This window comes from Eptesicus fuscus, chromosome 16 (assembly GCF_027574615.1).
Source record: "Eptesicus fuscus isolate TK198812 chromosome 16, DD_ASM_mEF_20220401, whole genome shotgun sequence".
NCBI classification, from domain to species: domain Eukaryota; kingdom Metazoa; phylum Chordata; class Mammalia; order Chiroptera; family Vespertilionidae; genus Eptesicus; species Eptesicus fuscus.
The window spans coordinates 68,107,863-68,121,768 of record NC_072488.1 but is presented as its reverse complement, the minus strand read 5'-3'; the positions used below and the strand labels follow the sequence as shown (position 1 = coordinate 68,121,768).

The window sequence follows — 13,906 nt, the reverse complement described above, 5'->3', positions numbered from 1 at the left end:
ATTCTACATCATGGCTGAACAGCTTGAGGCTAGTGAAACACATTGACTATTTTCTAGATGAGCATCTGCGAGGGACCATGAAACTATTCGGAGGAGTGAATGGGGACACGCGGGGCAGGCACCGCTGAGGACACGTGGCCGCAGACACCAGTGCGACGGGCGCAGGAGGGCAGCACGCCCCTACCCGAGGCCCTGGCAGCGAGACGCGTCGCAGGACAGCAATCCGGGCGCCTTGGCGCACTCCTAAGTGAGGTCGGCTGCAAGGCCGGCACCAAAGCAACGGGGAAGGGACCCCACTGGCCTTGCCCTGCCCGCAGGCTGCCCGTTGGCACCGTGGCACCAGGAGGGGAGCACACGGCGCCCAGGTCGCGCCCTCCCCATGGCCCACGGCCCACGGCCACGGCCCACGGCCCACTGCTGTCCTGTCGGCCGCTTGCTGGGCTGCGGTGCGTGTTTCTGTGTTCTGAGGCCGCGTGAGCTTTGGGCTGGCCTGGGAGGCTTCCCTTCTCCCTGGGACGGGCCAGGACAGTTCTGGGCCGAGGCCACGCCGCTCTGGGAACCCAGCCCACTTGCTCACTGCCTGTGTGCATGCTTTTTCTCTTAAATATAAAAAAAGAAAACTCAAAAAAGAGGAAGTAGATAGTGCTGACACTGAGCTCATGGCTAGGCTGCCAGGAGCAAACCACCCCCCCAACACCTCTTGCAGCAGCAGGTGAGGGACTTAGTGGAGGGGTACTTTCAGGTGGGGATGGGCCCAGCAAGCAGCCGGGGCGTGCCTTCCCCTCCTTCTCTGAGATCTCACATTCTGCCGAGGAGACGCCGGGGTCACACAGCTCACGTGGCCAGAGCATCGTGCTGGAGGGTCAGGTGCTCGGCCAGGAGTGGGACGCCATTCCAGAGGAAGAGCCACGGAAATTCAAGTGGGCCTTCACTTGAGCCCATTCCTGCCCCCACTGAGGAGTGACCTGAGGTTCCTGTCCCTGCTGAGGAGTGACCTGAGGTTCCTACCCTGCTGAGGAGTGACCTGAGGTTCCTGTCCCTGCTGAGGAGTGACCTGAGGTTCCTACCCTGCTGAGGAGTGACCTGAGGTTCCTGTCCCTCCTGAGGAGTGACCTGAGGTTCCTGTCCCTGCTGAGGAGTGACCTGAGGTTCCTACCCTGCTGAGGAGTGACCTGAGGTTCCTGTCCCTGCTGAGGAGTGACCGGAGGTTCCTGTCCCTGCTGAGGAGTGACCTGAGGTTCCTACCCTGCTGAGGAGTGACCGGAGGTTCCTACCCTGCTGAGGAGTGACCTGAGGTTCCTACCCTGCTGAGGAGTGACCTGAGGTTCCTGTCCCTGCTGAGGAGTGACCGGAGGTTCCTGTCCCTGCTGAGGAGTGACCTGAGGTTCCTACCCTGCTGAGGAGTGACCTGAGGTTCCTGTCCCTGCTGAGGAGTGACCGGAGGTTCCTGTCCCTGCTGAGGAGTGACCGGAGGTTCCTACCCTGCTGAGGAGTGACCTGAGGTTCCTGTCCCTGCTGAGGAGTGACCTGAGGTTCCTGTCCCTGCTGAGGAGTGACCTGAGGTTCCTGTCCCTGCTGAGGAGTGACCTGAGGTTCCTGTCCCTGCTGAGGAGTGACCTGAGGTTTCTACCCTGCTGAGGAGTGACCTGAGGTTCCTGTCCCTGCTGAGGAGTGACCTGAGGTTCCTGCCCTGCTGAGGAGTGACCTGAGGTTCCTGTCCCTGCTGAGGAGTGACCGGAGGTTCCTGTCCCTGCTGAGGAGTGACCGGAGGTTCCTGTCTCTGCTGAGGAGTGACCTGAGGTTCCTGTCCCTGCTGAGGAGTGACCTGAGGTTCCTACCCTGCTGAGGAGTGACCGGAGGTTCCTGTCCCTGCTGAGGAGTGACCTGAGGTTCCTACCCTGCTGAGGAGTGACCTGAGGTTCCTACCCTGCTGAGGAGTGACCTGAGGTTCCTGTCCCTGCTGAGGAGTGACCTGAGGTTCCTGTCCCTCCTGAGGAGTGACCTGAGGTTCCTGTCCCTGCTGAGGAGTGACCTGAGGTTCCTACCCTGCTGAGGAGTGACCTGAGGTTCCTACCCTGCTGAGGAGTGACCTGAGGTTCCTGTCCCTGCTGAGGAGTGACCGGAGGTTCCTACCCTGCTGAGGAGTGACCTGAGGTTCCTACCCTGCTGAGGAGTGACCTGAGGTTCCTGTCCCTGCTGAGGAGTGACCTGAGGTTCCTGTCCCTGCTGAGGAGTGACCGGAGGTTCCTGTCCCTGCTGAGGAGTGACCGGAGGTTCCTGTCCCTGCTGAGGAGTGACCTGAGGTTCCTGTCCCTGCTGAGGAGTGACCTGAGGTTCCTACCCTGCTGAGGAGTGACCTGAGGTTCCTGTCCCTGCTGAGGAGTGACCTGAGGTTCCTGTCCCTGCTGAGGAGTGACCTGAGGTTCCTACCCTGCTGAGGAGTGACCTGAGGTTCCTACCCTGCTGAGGAGTGACCTGAGGTTCCTGTCCCTGCTGAGGAGTGACCGGAGGTTCCTGTCCCTGCTGAGGAGTGACCTGAGGTTCCTGTCCCTGCTGAGGAGTGACCTGAGGTTCCTGTCCCTGCTGAGGAGTGACCTGAGGTTCCTGTCCCTGCTGAGGAGTGACCTGAGGTTCCTACCCTGCTGAGGAGTGACCTGAGGTTCCTGTCCCTGCTGAGGAGTGACCGGAGGTTCCTGTCCCTGCTGAGGAGTGACCTGAGGTTCCTGTCCCTGCTGAGGAGTGACCTGAGGTTCCTGTCCCTGCTGAGGAGTGACCGGAGGTTCCTACCCTCCTGAGGAGTGACCTGAGGTTCCTGTCCCTGCTGAGGAGTGACCTGAGGTTCCTGTCCCTGCTGAGGAGTGACCTGAGGTTCCTGTCCCTGCTGAGGAGTGACCTGAGGTTCCTGTCCCTGCTGAGGAGTGACCTGAGGTTCCTGTCCCTGCTGAGGAGTGACCGGAGGTTCCTGTCCCTGCTGAGGAGTGACCTGAGGTTCCTGTCCCTGCTGAGGAGTGACCTGAGGTTCCTGTCCCTGCTGAGGAGTGACCTGAGGTTCCTGTCCCTGCTGAGGAGTGACCTGAGGTTCCTGTCCCTGCTGAGGAGTGACCTGAGGTTCCTGTCCCTGCTGAGGAGTGACCTGAGGTTCCTGTCCCTGCTGAGGAGTGACCTGAGGTTCCTGTCCCTGCTGAGGAGTGACCTGAGGTTCCTGTCCCTGCTGAGGAGTGACCTGAGGTTCCTACCCTGCTGAGGAGTGACCTGAGGTTCCTGTCCCTGCTGAGGAGTGACCTGAGGTTCCTGTCCCTGCTGAGGAGTGACCTGAGGTTCCTGTCCCTGCTGAGGAGTGACCTGAGGTTCCTGTCCCTGCTGAGGAGTGACCTGAGGTTCCTGTCCCTGCTGAGGAGTGACCTGAGGTTCCTGTCCCTGCTGAGGAGTGACCTGAGGTTCCTGTCCCTGCTGAGGAGTGACCTGAGGTTCCTACCCTGCTGAGGAGTGACCTGAGGTTCCTGTCCCTGCTGAGGAGTGACCTGAGGTTCCTGTCCCTGCTGAGGAGTGACCTGAGGTTCCTGTCCCTGCTGAGGAGTGACCTGAGGTTCCTGTCCCTGCTGAGGAGTGACCTGAGGTTCCTGTCCCTGCTGAGGAGTGACCTGAGGTTCCTGTCCCTGCTGAGGAGTGACCTGAGGTTCCTGTCCCTGCTGAGGAGTGACCTGAGGTTCCTGTCCCTCCTGAGGAGTGACCTGAGGTTCCTGTCCCTGCTGAGGAGTGACCTGAGGTTCCTGTCCCTGCTGAGGAGTGACCTGAGGTTCCTACCCTGCTGAGGAGTGACCGGAGGTTCCTGTCCCTGCTGAGGAGTGACCTGAGGTTCCTGTCCCTGCTGAGGAGTGACCTGAGGTTCCTACCCTGCTGAGGAGTGACCTGAGGTTCCTGTCCCTGCTGAGGAGTGACCTGAGGTTCCTACCCTGCTGAGGAGTGACCTGAGGTTCCTACCCTGCTGAGGAGTGACCTGAGGTTCCTGTCCCTGCTGAGGAGTGACCTGAGGTTCCTACCCTGCTGAGGAGTGACCTGAGGTTCCTGTCCCTGCTGAGGAGTGACCTGAGGTTCCTGTCCCTGCTGAGGAGTGACCTGAGGTTCCTACCCTGCTGAGGAGTGACCTGAGGTTCCTGTCCCTGCTGAGGAGTGACCTGAGGTTCCTGTCCCTGCTGAGGAGTGACCTGAGGTTCCTGTCCCTGCTGAGGAGTGACCTGAGGTTCCTACCCTGCTGAGGAGTGACCTGAGGTTCCTACCCTGCTGAGGAGTGACCTGAGGTTCCTGTCCCTGCTGAGGAGTGACCTGAGGTTCCTGTCCCTGCTGAGGAGTGACCTGAGGTTCCTGTCCCTCCTGAGGAGTGACCTGAGGTTCCTACCCTGCTGAGGAGTGACCTGAGGTTCCTGTCCCTGCTGAGGAGTGACCTGAGGTTCCTGTCCCTGCTGAGGAGTGACCTGAGGTTCCTACCCTGCTGAGGAGTGACCAGAGGTTCCTGTCCCTGCTGAGGAGTGACCTGAGGTTCCTACCCTGCTGAGGAGTGACCTGAGGTTCCTACCCTGCTGAGGAGTGACCAGAGGTTCCTGTCCCTGCTGAGGAGTGACCTGAGGTTCCTGTCCCTGCTGAGGAGTGACCTGAGGTTCCTGTCCCTGCTGAGGAGTGACCTGAGGTTCCTGTCCCTGCTGAGGAGTGACCTGAGGTTCCTGTCCCTGCTGAGGAGTGACCTGAGGTTCCTACCCTGCTGAGGAGTGACCTGAGGTTCCTACCCTGCTGAGGAGTGACCTGAGGTTCCTACCCTGCTGAGGAGTGACCGGAGGTTCCTGTCCCTGCTGAGGAGTGACCTGAGGTTCCTACCCTGCTGAGGAGTGACCTGAGGTTCCTACCCTGCTGAGGAGTGACCTGAGGTTCCTACCCTGCTGAGGAGTGACCTGAGGTTCCTGTCCCTGCTGAGGAGTGACCTGAGGTTCCTGTCCCTGCTGAGGAGTGACCTGAGGTTCCTGTCCCTGCTGAGGAGTGACCTGAGGTTCCTACCCTGCTGAGGAGTGACCTGAGGTTCCTACCCTGCTGAGGAGTGACCTGAGGTTCCTGTCCCTGCTGAGGAGTGACCTGAGGTTCCTGTCCCTGCTGAGGAGTGACCTGAGGTTCCTGTCCCTGCTGAGGAGTGACCTGAGGTTCCTACCCTGCTGAGGAGTGACCTGAGGTTCCTGTCCCTGCTGAGGAGTGACCTGAGGTTCCTGTCCCTGCTGAGGAGTGACCTGAGGTTCCTACCCTGCTGAGGAGTGACCAGAGGTTCCTGTCCCTGCTGAGGAGTGACCTGAGGTTCCTACCCTGCTGAGGAGTGACCTGAGGTTCCTACCCTGCTGAGGAGTGACCTGAGGTTCCTGTCCCTGCTGAGGAGTGACCTGAGGTTCCTGTCCCTGCTGAGGAGTGACCTGAGGTTCCTGTCCCTGCTGAGGAGTGACCTGAGGTTCCTGTCCCTGCTGAGGAGTGACCTGAGGTTCCTGTCCCTGCTGAGGAGTGACCTGAGGTTCCTGTCCCTGCTGAGGAGTGACCTGAGGTTCCTGTCCCTGCTGAGGAGTGACCTGAGGTTCCTGTCCCTGCTGAGGAGTGACCTGAGGTTCCTGTCCCTGCGGAGGAGTGACCGGAGGTTCCTGTCCCTGCTGAGGAGTGACCTGAGGTTCCTGTCCCTGCTGAGGAGTGACCTGAGGTTCCTACCCTGCTGAGGAGTGACCTGAGGTTCCTGTCCCTGCTGAGGAGTGACCTGAGGTTCCTGTCCCTGCTGAGGAGTGACCTGAGGTTCCTGTCCCTGCTGAGGAGTGACCTGAGGTTCCTACCCTGCTGAGGAGTGACCTGAGGTTCCTGTCCCTGCTGAGGAGTGACCGGAGGTTCCTGTCCCTGCTGAGGAGTGACCGGAGGTTCCTGTCCCTGCTGAGGAGTGACCTGAGGTTCCTACCCTGCTGAGGAGTGACCTGAGGTTCCTGTCCCTGCTGAGGAGTGACCGGAGGTTCCTGTCCCTGCTGAGGAGTGACCTGAGGTTCCTGTCCCTCCTGAGGAGTGACCTGAGGTTCCTACCCTGCTGAGGAGTGACCGGAGGTTCCTGTCCCTGCTGAGGAGTGACCGGAGGTTCCTGTCCCTGCTGAGGAGTGACCTGAGGTTCCTACCCTGCTGAGGAGTGACCTGAGGTTCCTGTCCCTGCTGAGGAGTGACCTGAGGTTCCTGTCCCTGCTGAGGAGTGACCGGAGGTTCCTACCCTGCTGAGGAGTGACCGGAGGTTCCTACCCTCCTGAGGAGTGACCTGAGGTTCCTACCCTCCTGAGGAGTGACCTGAGGTTCCTGTCCCTGCTGAGGAGTGACCTGAGGTTCCTGTCCCTGCTGAGGAGTGACCTGAGGTTCCTGTCCCTGCTGAGGAGTGACCGGAGGTTCCTGTCCCTGCTGAGGAGTGACCTGAGGTTCCTGTCCCTGCTGAGGAGTGACCTGAGGTTCCTGTCCCTGCTGAGGAGTGACCTGAGGTTCCTGTCCCTGCTGAGGAGTGACCTGAGGTTCCTGTCCCTGATGAGGAGTGACCTGAGGTTCCTGTCCCTGCTGAGGAGTGACCTGAGGTTCCTGTCCCTGCTGAGGAGTGACCTGAGGTTCCTGTCCCTGCTGAGGAGTGACCGGAGGTTCCTGTCCCTGCTGAGGAGTGACCTGAGGTTCCTACCCTGCTGAGGAGTGACCTGAGGTTCCTACCCTGCTGAGGAGTGACCTGAGGTTCCTGTCCCTGCTGAGGAGTGACCTGAGGTTCCTGTCCCTGCTGAGGAGTGACCGGAGGTTCCTGTCCCTGCTGAGGAGTGACCTGAGGTTCCTGTCCCTGCTGAGGAGTGACCTGAGGTTCCTACCCTGCTGAGGAGTGACCTGAGGTTCCTGTCCCTGCTGAGGAGTGACCGGAGGTTCCTGTCCCTGCTGAGGAGTGACCGGAGGTTCCTGTCCCTGCTGAGGAGTGACCTGAGGTTCCTGTCCCTGCTGAGGAGTGACCTGAGGTTCCTACCCTGCTGAGGAGTGACCTGAGGTTCCTGTCCCTGCTGAGGAGTGACCTGAGGTTCCTACCCTGCTGAGGAGTGACCTGAGGTTCCTGTCCCTGCTGAGGAGTGACCTGAGGTTCCTACCCTGCTGAGGAGTGACCTGAGGTTCCTGTCCCTGCTGAGGAGTGACCTGAGGTTCCTGTCCCTGCTGAGGAGTGACCGGAGGTTCCTGTCCCTGCTGAGGAGTGACCTGAGGTTCCTGTCCCTGCTGAGGAGTGACCTGAGGTTCCAGTCCCTGCTGAGGAGTGACCTGAGGTTCCTGTCCCTGCTGAGGAGTGACCTGAGGTTCCTGTCCCTGCTGAGGAGTGACCTGAGGTTCCTGTCTCTGCTGAGGAGTGACCTGAGGTTCCTACCCTGCTGAGGAGTGACCGGAGGTTCCTGTCCCTCCTGAGGAGTGACCTGAGGTTCCTGTCCCTGCTGAGGAGTGACCTGAGGTTCCTGTCCCTCCTGAGGAGTGACCGGAGGTTCCTGTCCCTGCTGAGGAGTGACCGGAGGTTCCTGTCTCTGCTGAGGAGTGACCTGAGGTTCCTACCCTGCTGAGGAGTGACCTGAGGTTCCTACCCTGCTGAGGAGTGACCTGAGGTTCCTGTCCCTCCTGAGGAGTGACCTGAGGTTCCTACCCTGCTGAGGAGTGACCTGAGGTTCCTGTCCCTGCTGAGGAGTGACCTGAGGTTCCTGTCCCTGCTGAGGAGTGACCTGAGGTTCCTGTCCCTGCTGAGGAGTGACCTGAGGTTCCTGTCCCTCCTGAGGAGTGACCTGAGGTTCCTACCCTGCTGAGGAGTGACCTGAGGTTCCTGTCCCTGCTGAGGAGTGACCTGAGGTTCCTGTCCCTGGTGAGGAGTGACCTGAGGTTCCTGTCCCTGCTGAGGAGTGACCGGAGGTTCCTGTCCCTGCTGAGGAGTGACCTGAGGTTCCTGTCCCTGCTGAGGAGTGACCTGAGGTTCCTGTCCCTGCTGAGGAGTGACCTGAGGTTCCTGTCCCTGCTGAGGAGTGACCTGAGGTTCCTGTCCCTGCTGAGGAGTGACCTGAGGTTCCTGTCCCTCCTGAGGAGTGACCGGAGGTTCCTACCCTGCTGAGGAGTGACCGGAGGTTCCTACCCTGCTGAGGAGTGACCGGAGGTTCCTACCCTGCTGAGGAGTGACCTGAGGTTCCTGTCCCTGCTGAGGAGTGACCTGAGGTTCCTGTCCCTCCTGAGGAGTGACCTGAGGTTCCTGTCCCTGATGAGGAGTGACCTGAGGTTCCTGTCCCTGATGAGGAGTGACCTGAGGTTCCTACCCTGCTGAGGAGTGACCTGAGGTTCCTGTCCCTGCTGAGGAGTGACCTGAGGTTCCTGTCCCTGCTGAGGAGTGACCGGAGGTTCCTGTCCCTGCTGAGGAGTGACCGGAGGTTCCTGTCCCTGCTGAGGAGTGACCTGAGGTTCCTGTCCCTGCTGAGGAGTGACCTGAGGTTCCTACCCTGCTGAGGAGTGACCTGAGGTTCCTGTCCCTGCTGAGGAGTGACCGGAGGTTCCTGTCCCTGCTGAGGAGTGACCTGAGGTTCCTACCCTGCTGAGGAGTGACCTGAGGTTCCTGTCCCTGCTGAGGAGTGACCGGAGGTTCCTGTCCCTGCTGAGGAGTGACCTGAGGTTCCTACCCTGCTGAGGAGTGACCTGAGGTTCCTGTCCCTGCTGAGGAGTGACCGGAGGTTCCTGTCCCTGCTGAGGAGTGACCTGAGGTTCCTGTCCCTGCTGAGGAGTGACCTGAGGTTCCTACCCTGCTGAGGAGTGACCTGAGGTTCCTGTCCCTGCTGAGGAGTGACCGGAGGTTCCTGTCCCTGCTGAGGAGTGACCGGAGGTTCCTGTCCCTGCTGAGGAGTGACCTGAGGTTCCTACCCTGCTGAGGAGTGACCTGAGGTTCCTGTCCCTGCTGAGGAGTGACCTGAGGTTCCTGTCCCTGCTGAGGAGTGACCGGAGGTTCCTACCCTGCTGAGGAGTGACCGGAGGTTCCTACCCTCCTGAGGAGTGACCTGAGGTTCCTACCCTCCTGAGGAGTGACCTGAGGTTCCTGTCCCTGCTGAGGAGTGACCTGAGGTTCCTGTCCCTGCTGAGGAGTGACCTGAGGTTCCTGTCCCTGCTGAGGAGTGACCTGAGGTTCCTGTCCCTGCTGAGGAGTGACCTGAGGTTCCTGTCCCTCCTGAGGAGTGACCTGAGGTTCCTGTCCCTGCTGAGGAGTGACCTGAGGTTCCTACCCTGCTGAGGAGTGACCGGAGGTTCCTACCCTGCTGAGGAGTGACCTGAGGTTCCTACCCTCCTGAGGAGTGACCTGAGGTTCCTGTCCCTGCTGAGGAGTGACCTGAGGTTCCTGTCGAGTGACCTGAGGTTCCTGTCCCTGCTGAGGAGTGACCTGAGGTTCCTGTCCCTGCTGAGGAGTGACCTGAGGTTCCTGTCCCTGCTGAGGAGTGACCTGAGGTTCCTGTCCCTGCTGAGGAGTGACCTGAGGTTCCTGTCCCTGCTGAGGAGTGACCGGAGGTTCCTACCCTGCTGAGGAGTGACCTGAGGTTCCTGTCCCTGCTGAGGAGTGACCGGAGGTTCCTGTCCCTGCTGAGGAGTGACCTGAGGTTCCTACCCTGCTGAGGAGTGACCTGAGGTTCCTACCCTGCTGAGGAGTGACCTGAGGTTCCTGTCCCTGCTGAGGAGTGACCTGAGGTTCCTACCCTGCTGAGGAGTGACCTGAGGTTCCTGTCCCTGCTGAGGAGTGACCTGAGGTTCCTGTCCCTGCTGAGGAGTGACCTGAGGTTCCTGTCCCTGCTGAGGAGTGACCTGAGGTTCCTGTCCCTGCTGAGGAGTGACCTGAGGTTCCTACCCTGCTGAGGAGTGACCTGAGGTCACTTGAGACGTGGAGCTTCTTTAAGGGGACAAGTACCTCAAGCAACCACTTCACAAGGCTCCCTGATCAGAGCGTGTAGACACTCTTAGTAGCACATTTCTAATAAGTTGGTGTGAACATAAGCCCGCTGTCCTGAAAATGTTTTCTACAAAGTAATTTCATATGAAAATGTAAATTTTCTTAATGTTCATTAATAAAACCCAATGCTGAATAGAATTCTAGCTTGAGGCTACCATATTACATTTTCTAGAAGTATTTTTTATGAAAATCAATTTTGAAATAACATCTGAAAAAAGGAATTGAACCTAGAAATCAAAGTCTATGGCATAAAGGAAATGAATAATCATTGCTACCAGTGACCGCATCTCTGTCGTGATTAACAACACAGCAGGGGTGCTGCGAGGAGGGAAGGTTAAGGCTCATACAGCTCAGGCCAGGCAGGCGGCACAGTGGCAGCTGCAGCTGGTCCCGGAGGGCCTGGCCCGGAGCTCACCTCTTGGTGATCTGGCTCGGCTCCTGCAGCGGGGGGTCCAGGTCAAAGCCCTCGTTGTCCAGCAGCCTGCGCAGCGTCACGTCGGCTAGCTGCTCCATGACCTTCAGTGCCTCCTCCAGGTCCAGGAACATGGAGAAGTCCCGCTCCTTGCTGGGCGTGCTGACGCGGATGGTGGCCGTCAGGAAGACGTTGGACGTTTTTTCTAACTTCTGGATGTCAACCCAAGGGATCACAAGTTTAACTAGAAGAAAAAAGAGCAAACACATATTTCACCCCAAAATGTACCCCAAACGTGTGTGTGCTTTCCTTACACTGAGATACAGGTGCCTCTGGAAGAGCAGGGCAGGGCCAGCCCAGAACTGCCTGCCGGCAGCGGCTCGTGTCGGGCGGTATTCGTTAGGGTGTAAGTGGAACTCCCCGAGTTGCTGGCCACGCGTAGGTGCAAGGAACACATTCTGAAACAGCAAGTGAACATTCTCTCAAGAATATTTCAAGTTCAATTTTTGCAAAAGATGCAGAAATTTTTTAATCCGCATAAATGCTGGTTTCAAGCCGTTGCAGGAGCTACGGAAAGAGCGCACAGGGGCTCTTCGTGACCTCGGCTAGGGGAACGGCTGCGCTCAGACTGCGCCAAGGACGGGGCCTCACACTGCGATCAGGGCTCAGTGCACTTCAGGACGAGTGTCCACCTCGGGAGTGTGTCCGTGCATGGAGCCCGGTGAGGCGTGCTGCAGAGCACGGGGGACACACAGGTCACAACTTAAAGTAACAACTGTCACCAAATACGGGGAGCCCTTTATTTTCTCCAAATTTTACCATCCTGGCAAAATGAGAGTTAGTGACAATGACTGGTCAGTGCTGGAAAAGAACTCACTTTCCTTTTCAAATGAAGAAGGGGATGATGAAGTGTTTTCCTTTCTACTAGTTCCTTCCTTTCATTTTGCAACAGTTCCTTCCACACGTTAATAATTCCAAAAGGCAGCATTTCCACATTAGGCCAGAGCAGCGAATTCAACCTTTTCCATCTCATGGCACACAAACTAGTTACCAAAATTCTGCGGCATACCCTAAACTATAGGATAATTTTTGCTGATCTGGCAAAAAACAAACAAACAAACAAAAAAAAACAGGTATAATTCTGATTCATTCACACTGGGCAGCTATTGTGTTGGCTGGTGGCTGTTTTTGTTTTGTTTCTTACAGTCTGAGGGAGAAGCGGACAGTGCCCCACTACACGCGGGAGAGGGCATGTTTCAGAAATGCCTGCGGCCACGGTGGAGAATCGCTGGGGAGTAAGGCTCTTCAGCTACTTCTTTCCTGTTGCTTTCACATAAGGTCCTTCCCTCCTTCTCTCTCCCTCTCTCTCCCTCTCCCTCTCCCTCTCCACCTCAACCCCGCTGAGCTGCTGCCTGTGAAAGCCCCGCCCTGCAGAGCGCGTCCAGCAGGGACCGACGTGCAAGCAGGAGCTCCAGGCAGTGGCAGAGCCCAGCCGGGGTTCCGGTACCAGGGCCCAGGCGGAACCGCAGACGGGGTTCCGGTACCAGGGCCCAGGCGGGACCGCAGACGGGGTTCCGGTACCAGGGCACAGGCGGAACCGCAGACGGGGTTCCGGTACCAGGGCCCAGGCGGGACCGCAGACGGGTTCCGGTGACCAGGGCCCAGGCGGAGCCGCAGATGGGGTTCCGGTACCAGGGCCCAGCACGGGACCGCAGTCGGGGTTCCGGTACCAGGGCCCAGGCGGAACCGCAGACGGGTTCCGGTGACCAGGGCCCAGGCGGAACCGCAGACGGGGTTCCGGTACCAGGGCCCAGGCGGGACCGCAGACGGGGTTCCGGTACCAGGGCACAGGCGGAACCGCAGTCGGGGTTCTGGTGACCAGGGCCCAGGCGGAACCGCAGACGGGTTCCGGTACCAGAGCCCAGTGCGGAACCGCAGACGGGGCTCCGGTGACCAGGGCCCAGGGCAGGTCCCTGGAGGCGATGAAGTCGGAACTGAGTCTTGAAGGGTGAGCAGGAGTTTGCACAGACATAAGCACGGGAGGACGGTGTTAATGCTGAGAGCCTTTCAGCAGGAAGAACAAGGCCAGGTTAGGTCGGAACACATCGCAGGTGGGGCTGGAGCGGCTGCACAGACAGGGCACATGGACGGGGGGCTGGGGGGGGTTCTCTACCGATTTTTGTTTGTTTGTTTGTTTGTTTGTTTGGGGCATTTTAACATCACTTGCTGGCCATACAAAATTATCAGCTTAAACGTTAGCCGCTCTATTTTGTCGAACATTTAATGAACTCGCTCCTCATGCCTCACAGGGACCCCTGAGCCCACGTGAATGCTCAGGCCTCACAGGGACCCCGGCCACACCCCACCCCGGACCACAGCGCCGGCTCGGAGGCCGCAGTGGGAGCGGAGAGACGGCGGCCGCGCGGCCGCTGCAGGACCCAAGAGGCAACCTCCCGCCCTCAGGTTCAAGTTGAAACAAACCGTAACGCAGGAATAAAAAGGAAATATTTCCGTGTGAGTTATATATACACACGACATTATTCCACCTGCATGGCACATGGAGCAATATTTGGTCCAAAAGAAGTTCCAAGGAGAATACTTAAAATTCAGTATAGGACTGATGTCTGTGGCCGTGGGCTCCCGGGCCCGGTGGGGACGTGAGCCGAGCCGCTCCTGAACCCGCACGCCCGGGTCAGAGCCCAGCGTGAACCCGCATGACCTCGGCCCAGCTTCTGAAGGCCGTTAGGCCACGGTGCCGTCGGGTACAGCTGCGTGCAACGCCAGCCCCTCAGGCCACCTGAGCGGAGCTGCAGACACGTTCCTCAAGGCGGGAGAAAGCACGACGCTCCCGAAGCCGGATCCCTTAGTGGGGTTACGTGATGGAACGGTAAATGCAAGCAAACGTTTGTTGCAGAAGTTATTTGGAAATTAATCAAATATCACTTGTTATCATCTCAGCCGCTGACTTAAGTCTGCTGAGGTCGACTCCTCCTGTTGATGACTTATCGGGGACGCGCCAGGCGCCCCGCCCAGGCCCGCACTTACGCTCCTTGCCCAGGAAGGAGGAGTAGAAGCAGAGGTGGTTGACGCTGAGGTAGAGCCAGCCCTGGCGGGGGACGCGGCCCTTCCAGCAGCAGCACGAGTAGTAGGTGATGAGCTTCTCCGCCTCCGGGAAGGCGAACCTGGACTCAAACTTGACCAAGGCCTCTCGGAACTTCTCGGGCTCCTCCTCCTGCTCGGCCAGCCGGCTGCTGGACTCCTCGGCGATCAGGGCCTGACACGGAGACAACACCCCTGTCAGGGAGAAGTGGGGGGGGGGGCGCCCTCGTGCTCAGCCACAGCCACCAGGACGGAGTCACTCGCCAGACTGTCCGCCCCAGAAACACAGCCCCGCGGGGCACGGACGGACGGACACCTAAGCGCAGTGGTTCCCGGGCCACCACCAGCCGGAGGCTTGGCCAGCCGCTGACTGCTGGGCC

General features: G+C 59.1%; 1 protein-coding gene across 1 annotated transcript in view; it reads right to left on the bottom strand.

Moving 5' to 3' along the window:
- The window catches only part of TBC1D8 (TBC1 domain family member 8), a 155,652-nt gene that overhangs the window by 51,275 nt on the left and 90,471 nt on the right, over positions 1 to 13,906 (bottom strand). The window contains exons 4-5 of the mRNA XM_054728001.1: positions 13,473 to 13,701; positions 10,431 to 10,671 (exon numbers count right to left, since the gene is read on the bottom strand). Coding sequence (XP_054583976.1) covers positions 10,431 to 10,671; positions 13,473 to 13,701 — 470 coding nt within the window. The remainder of the gene's footprint in view (positions 1 to 10,430; positions 10,672 to 13,472; positions 13,702 to 13,906) is intronic.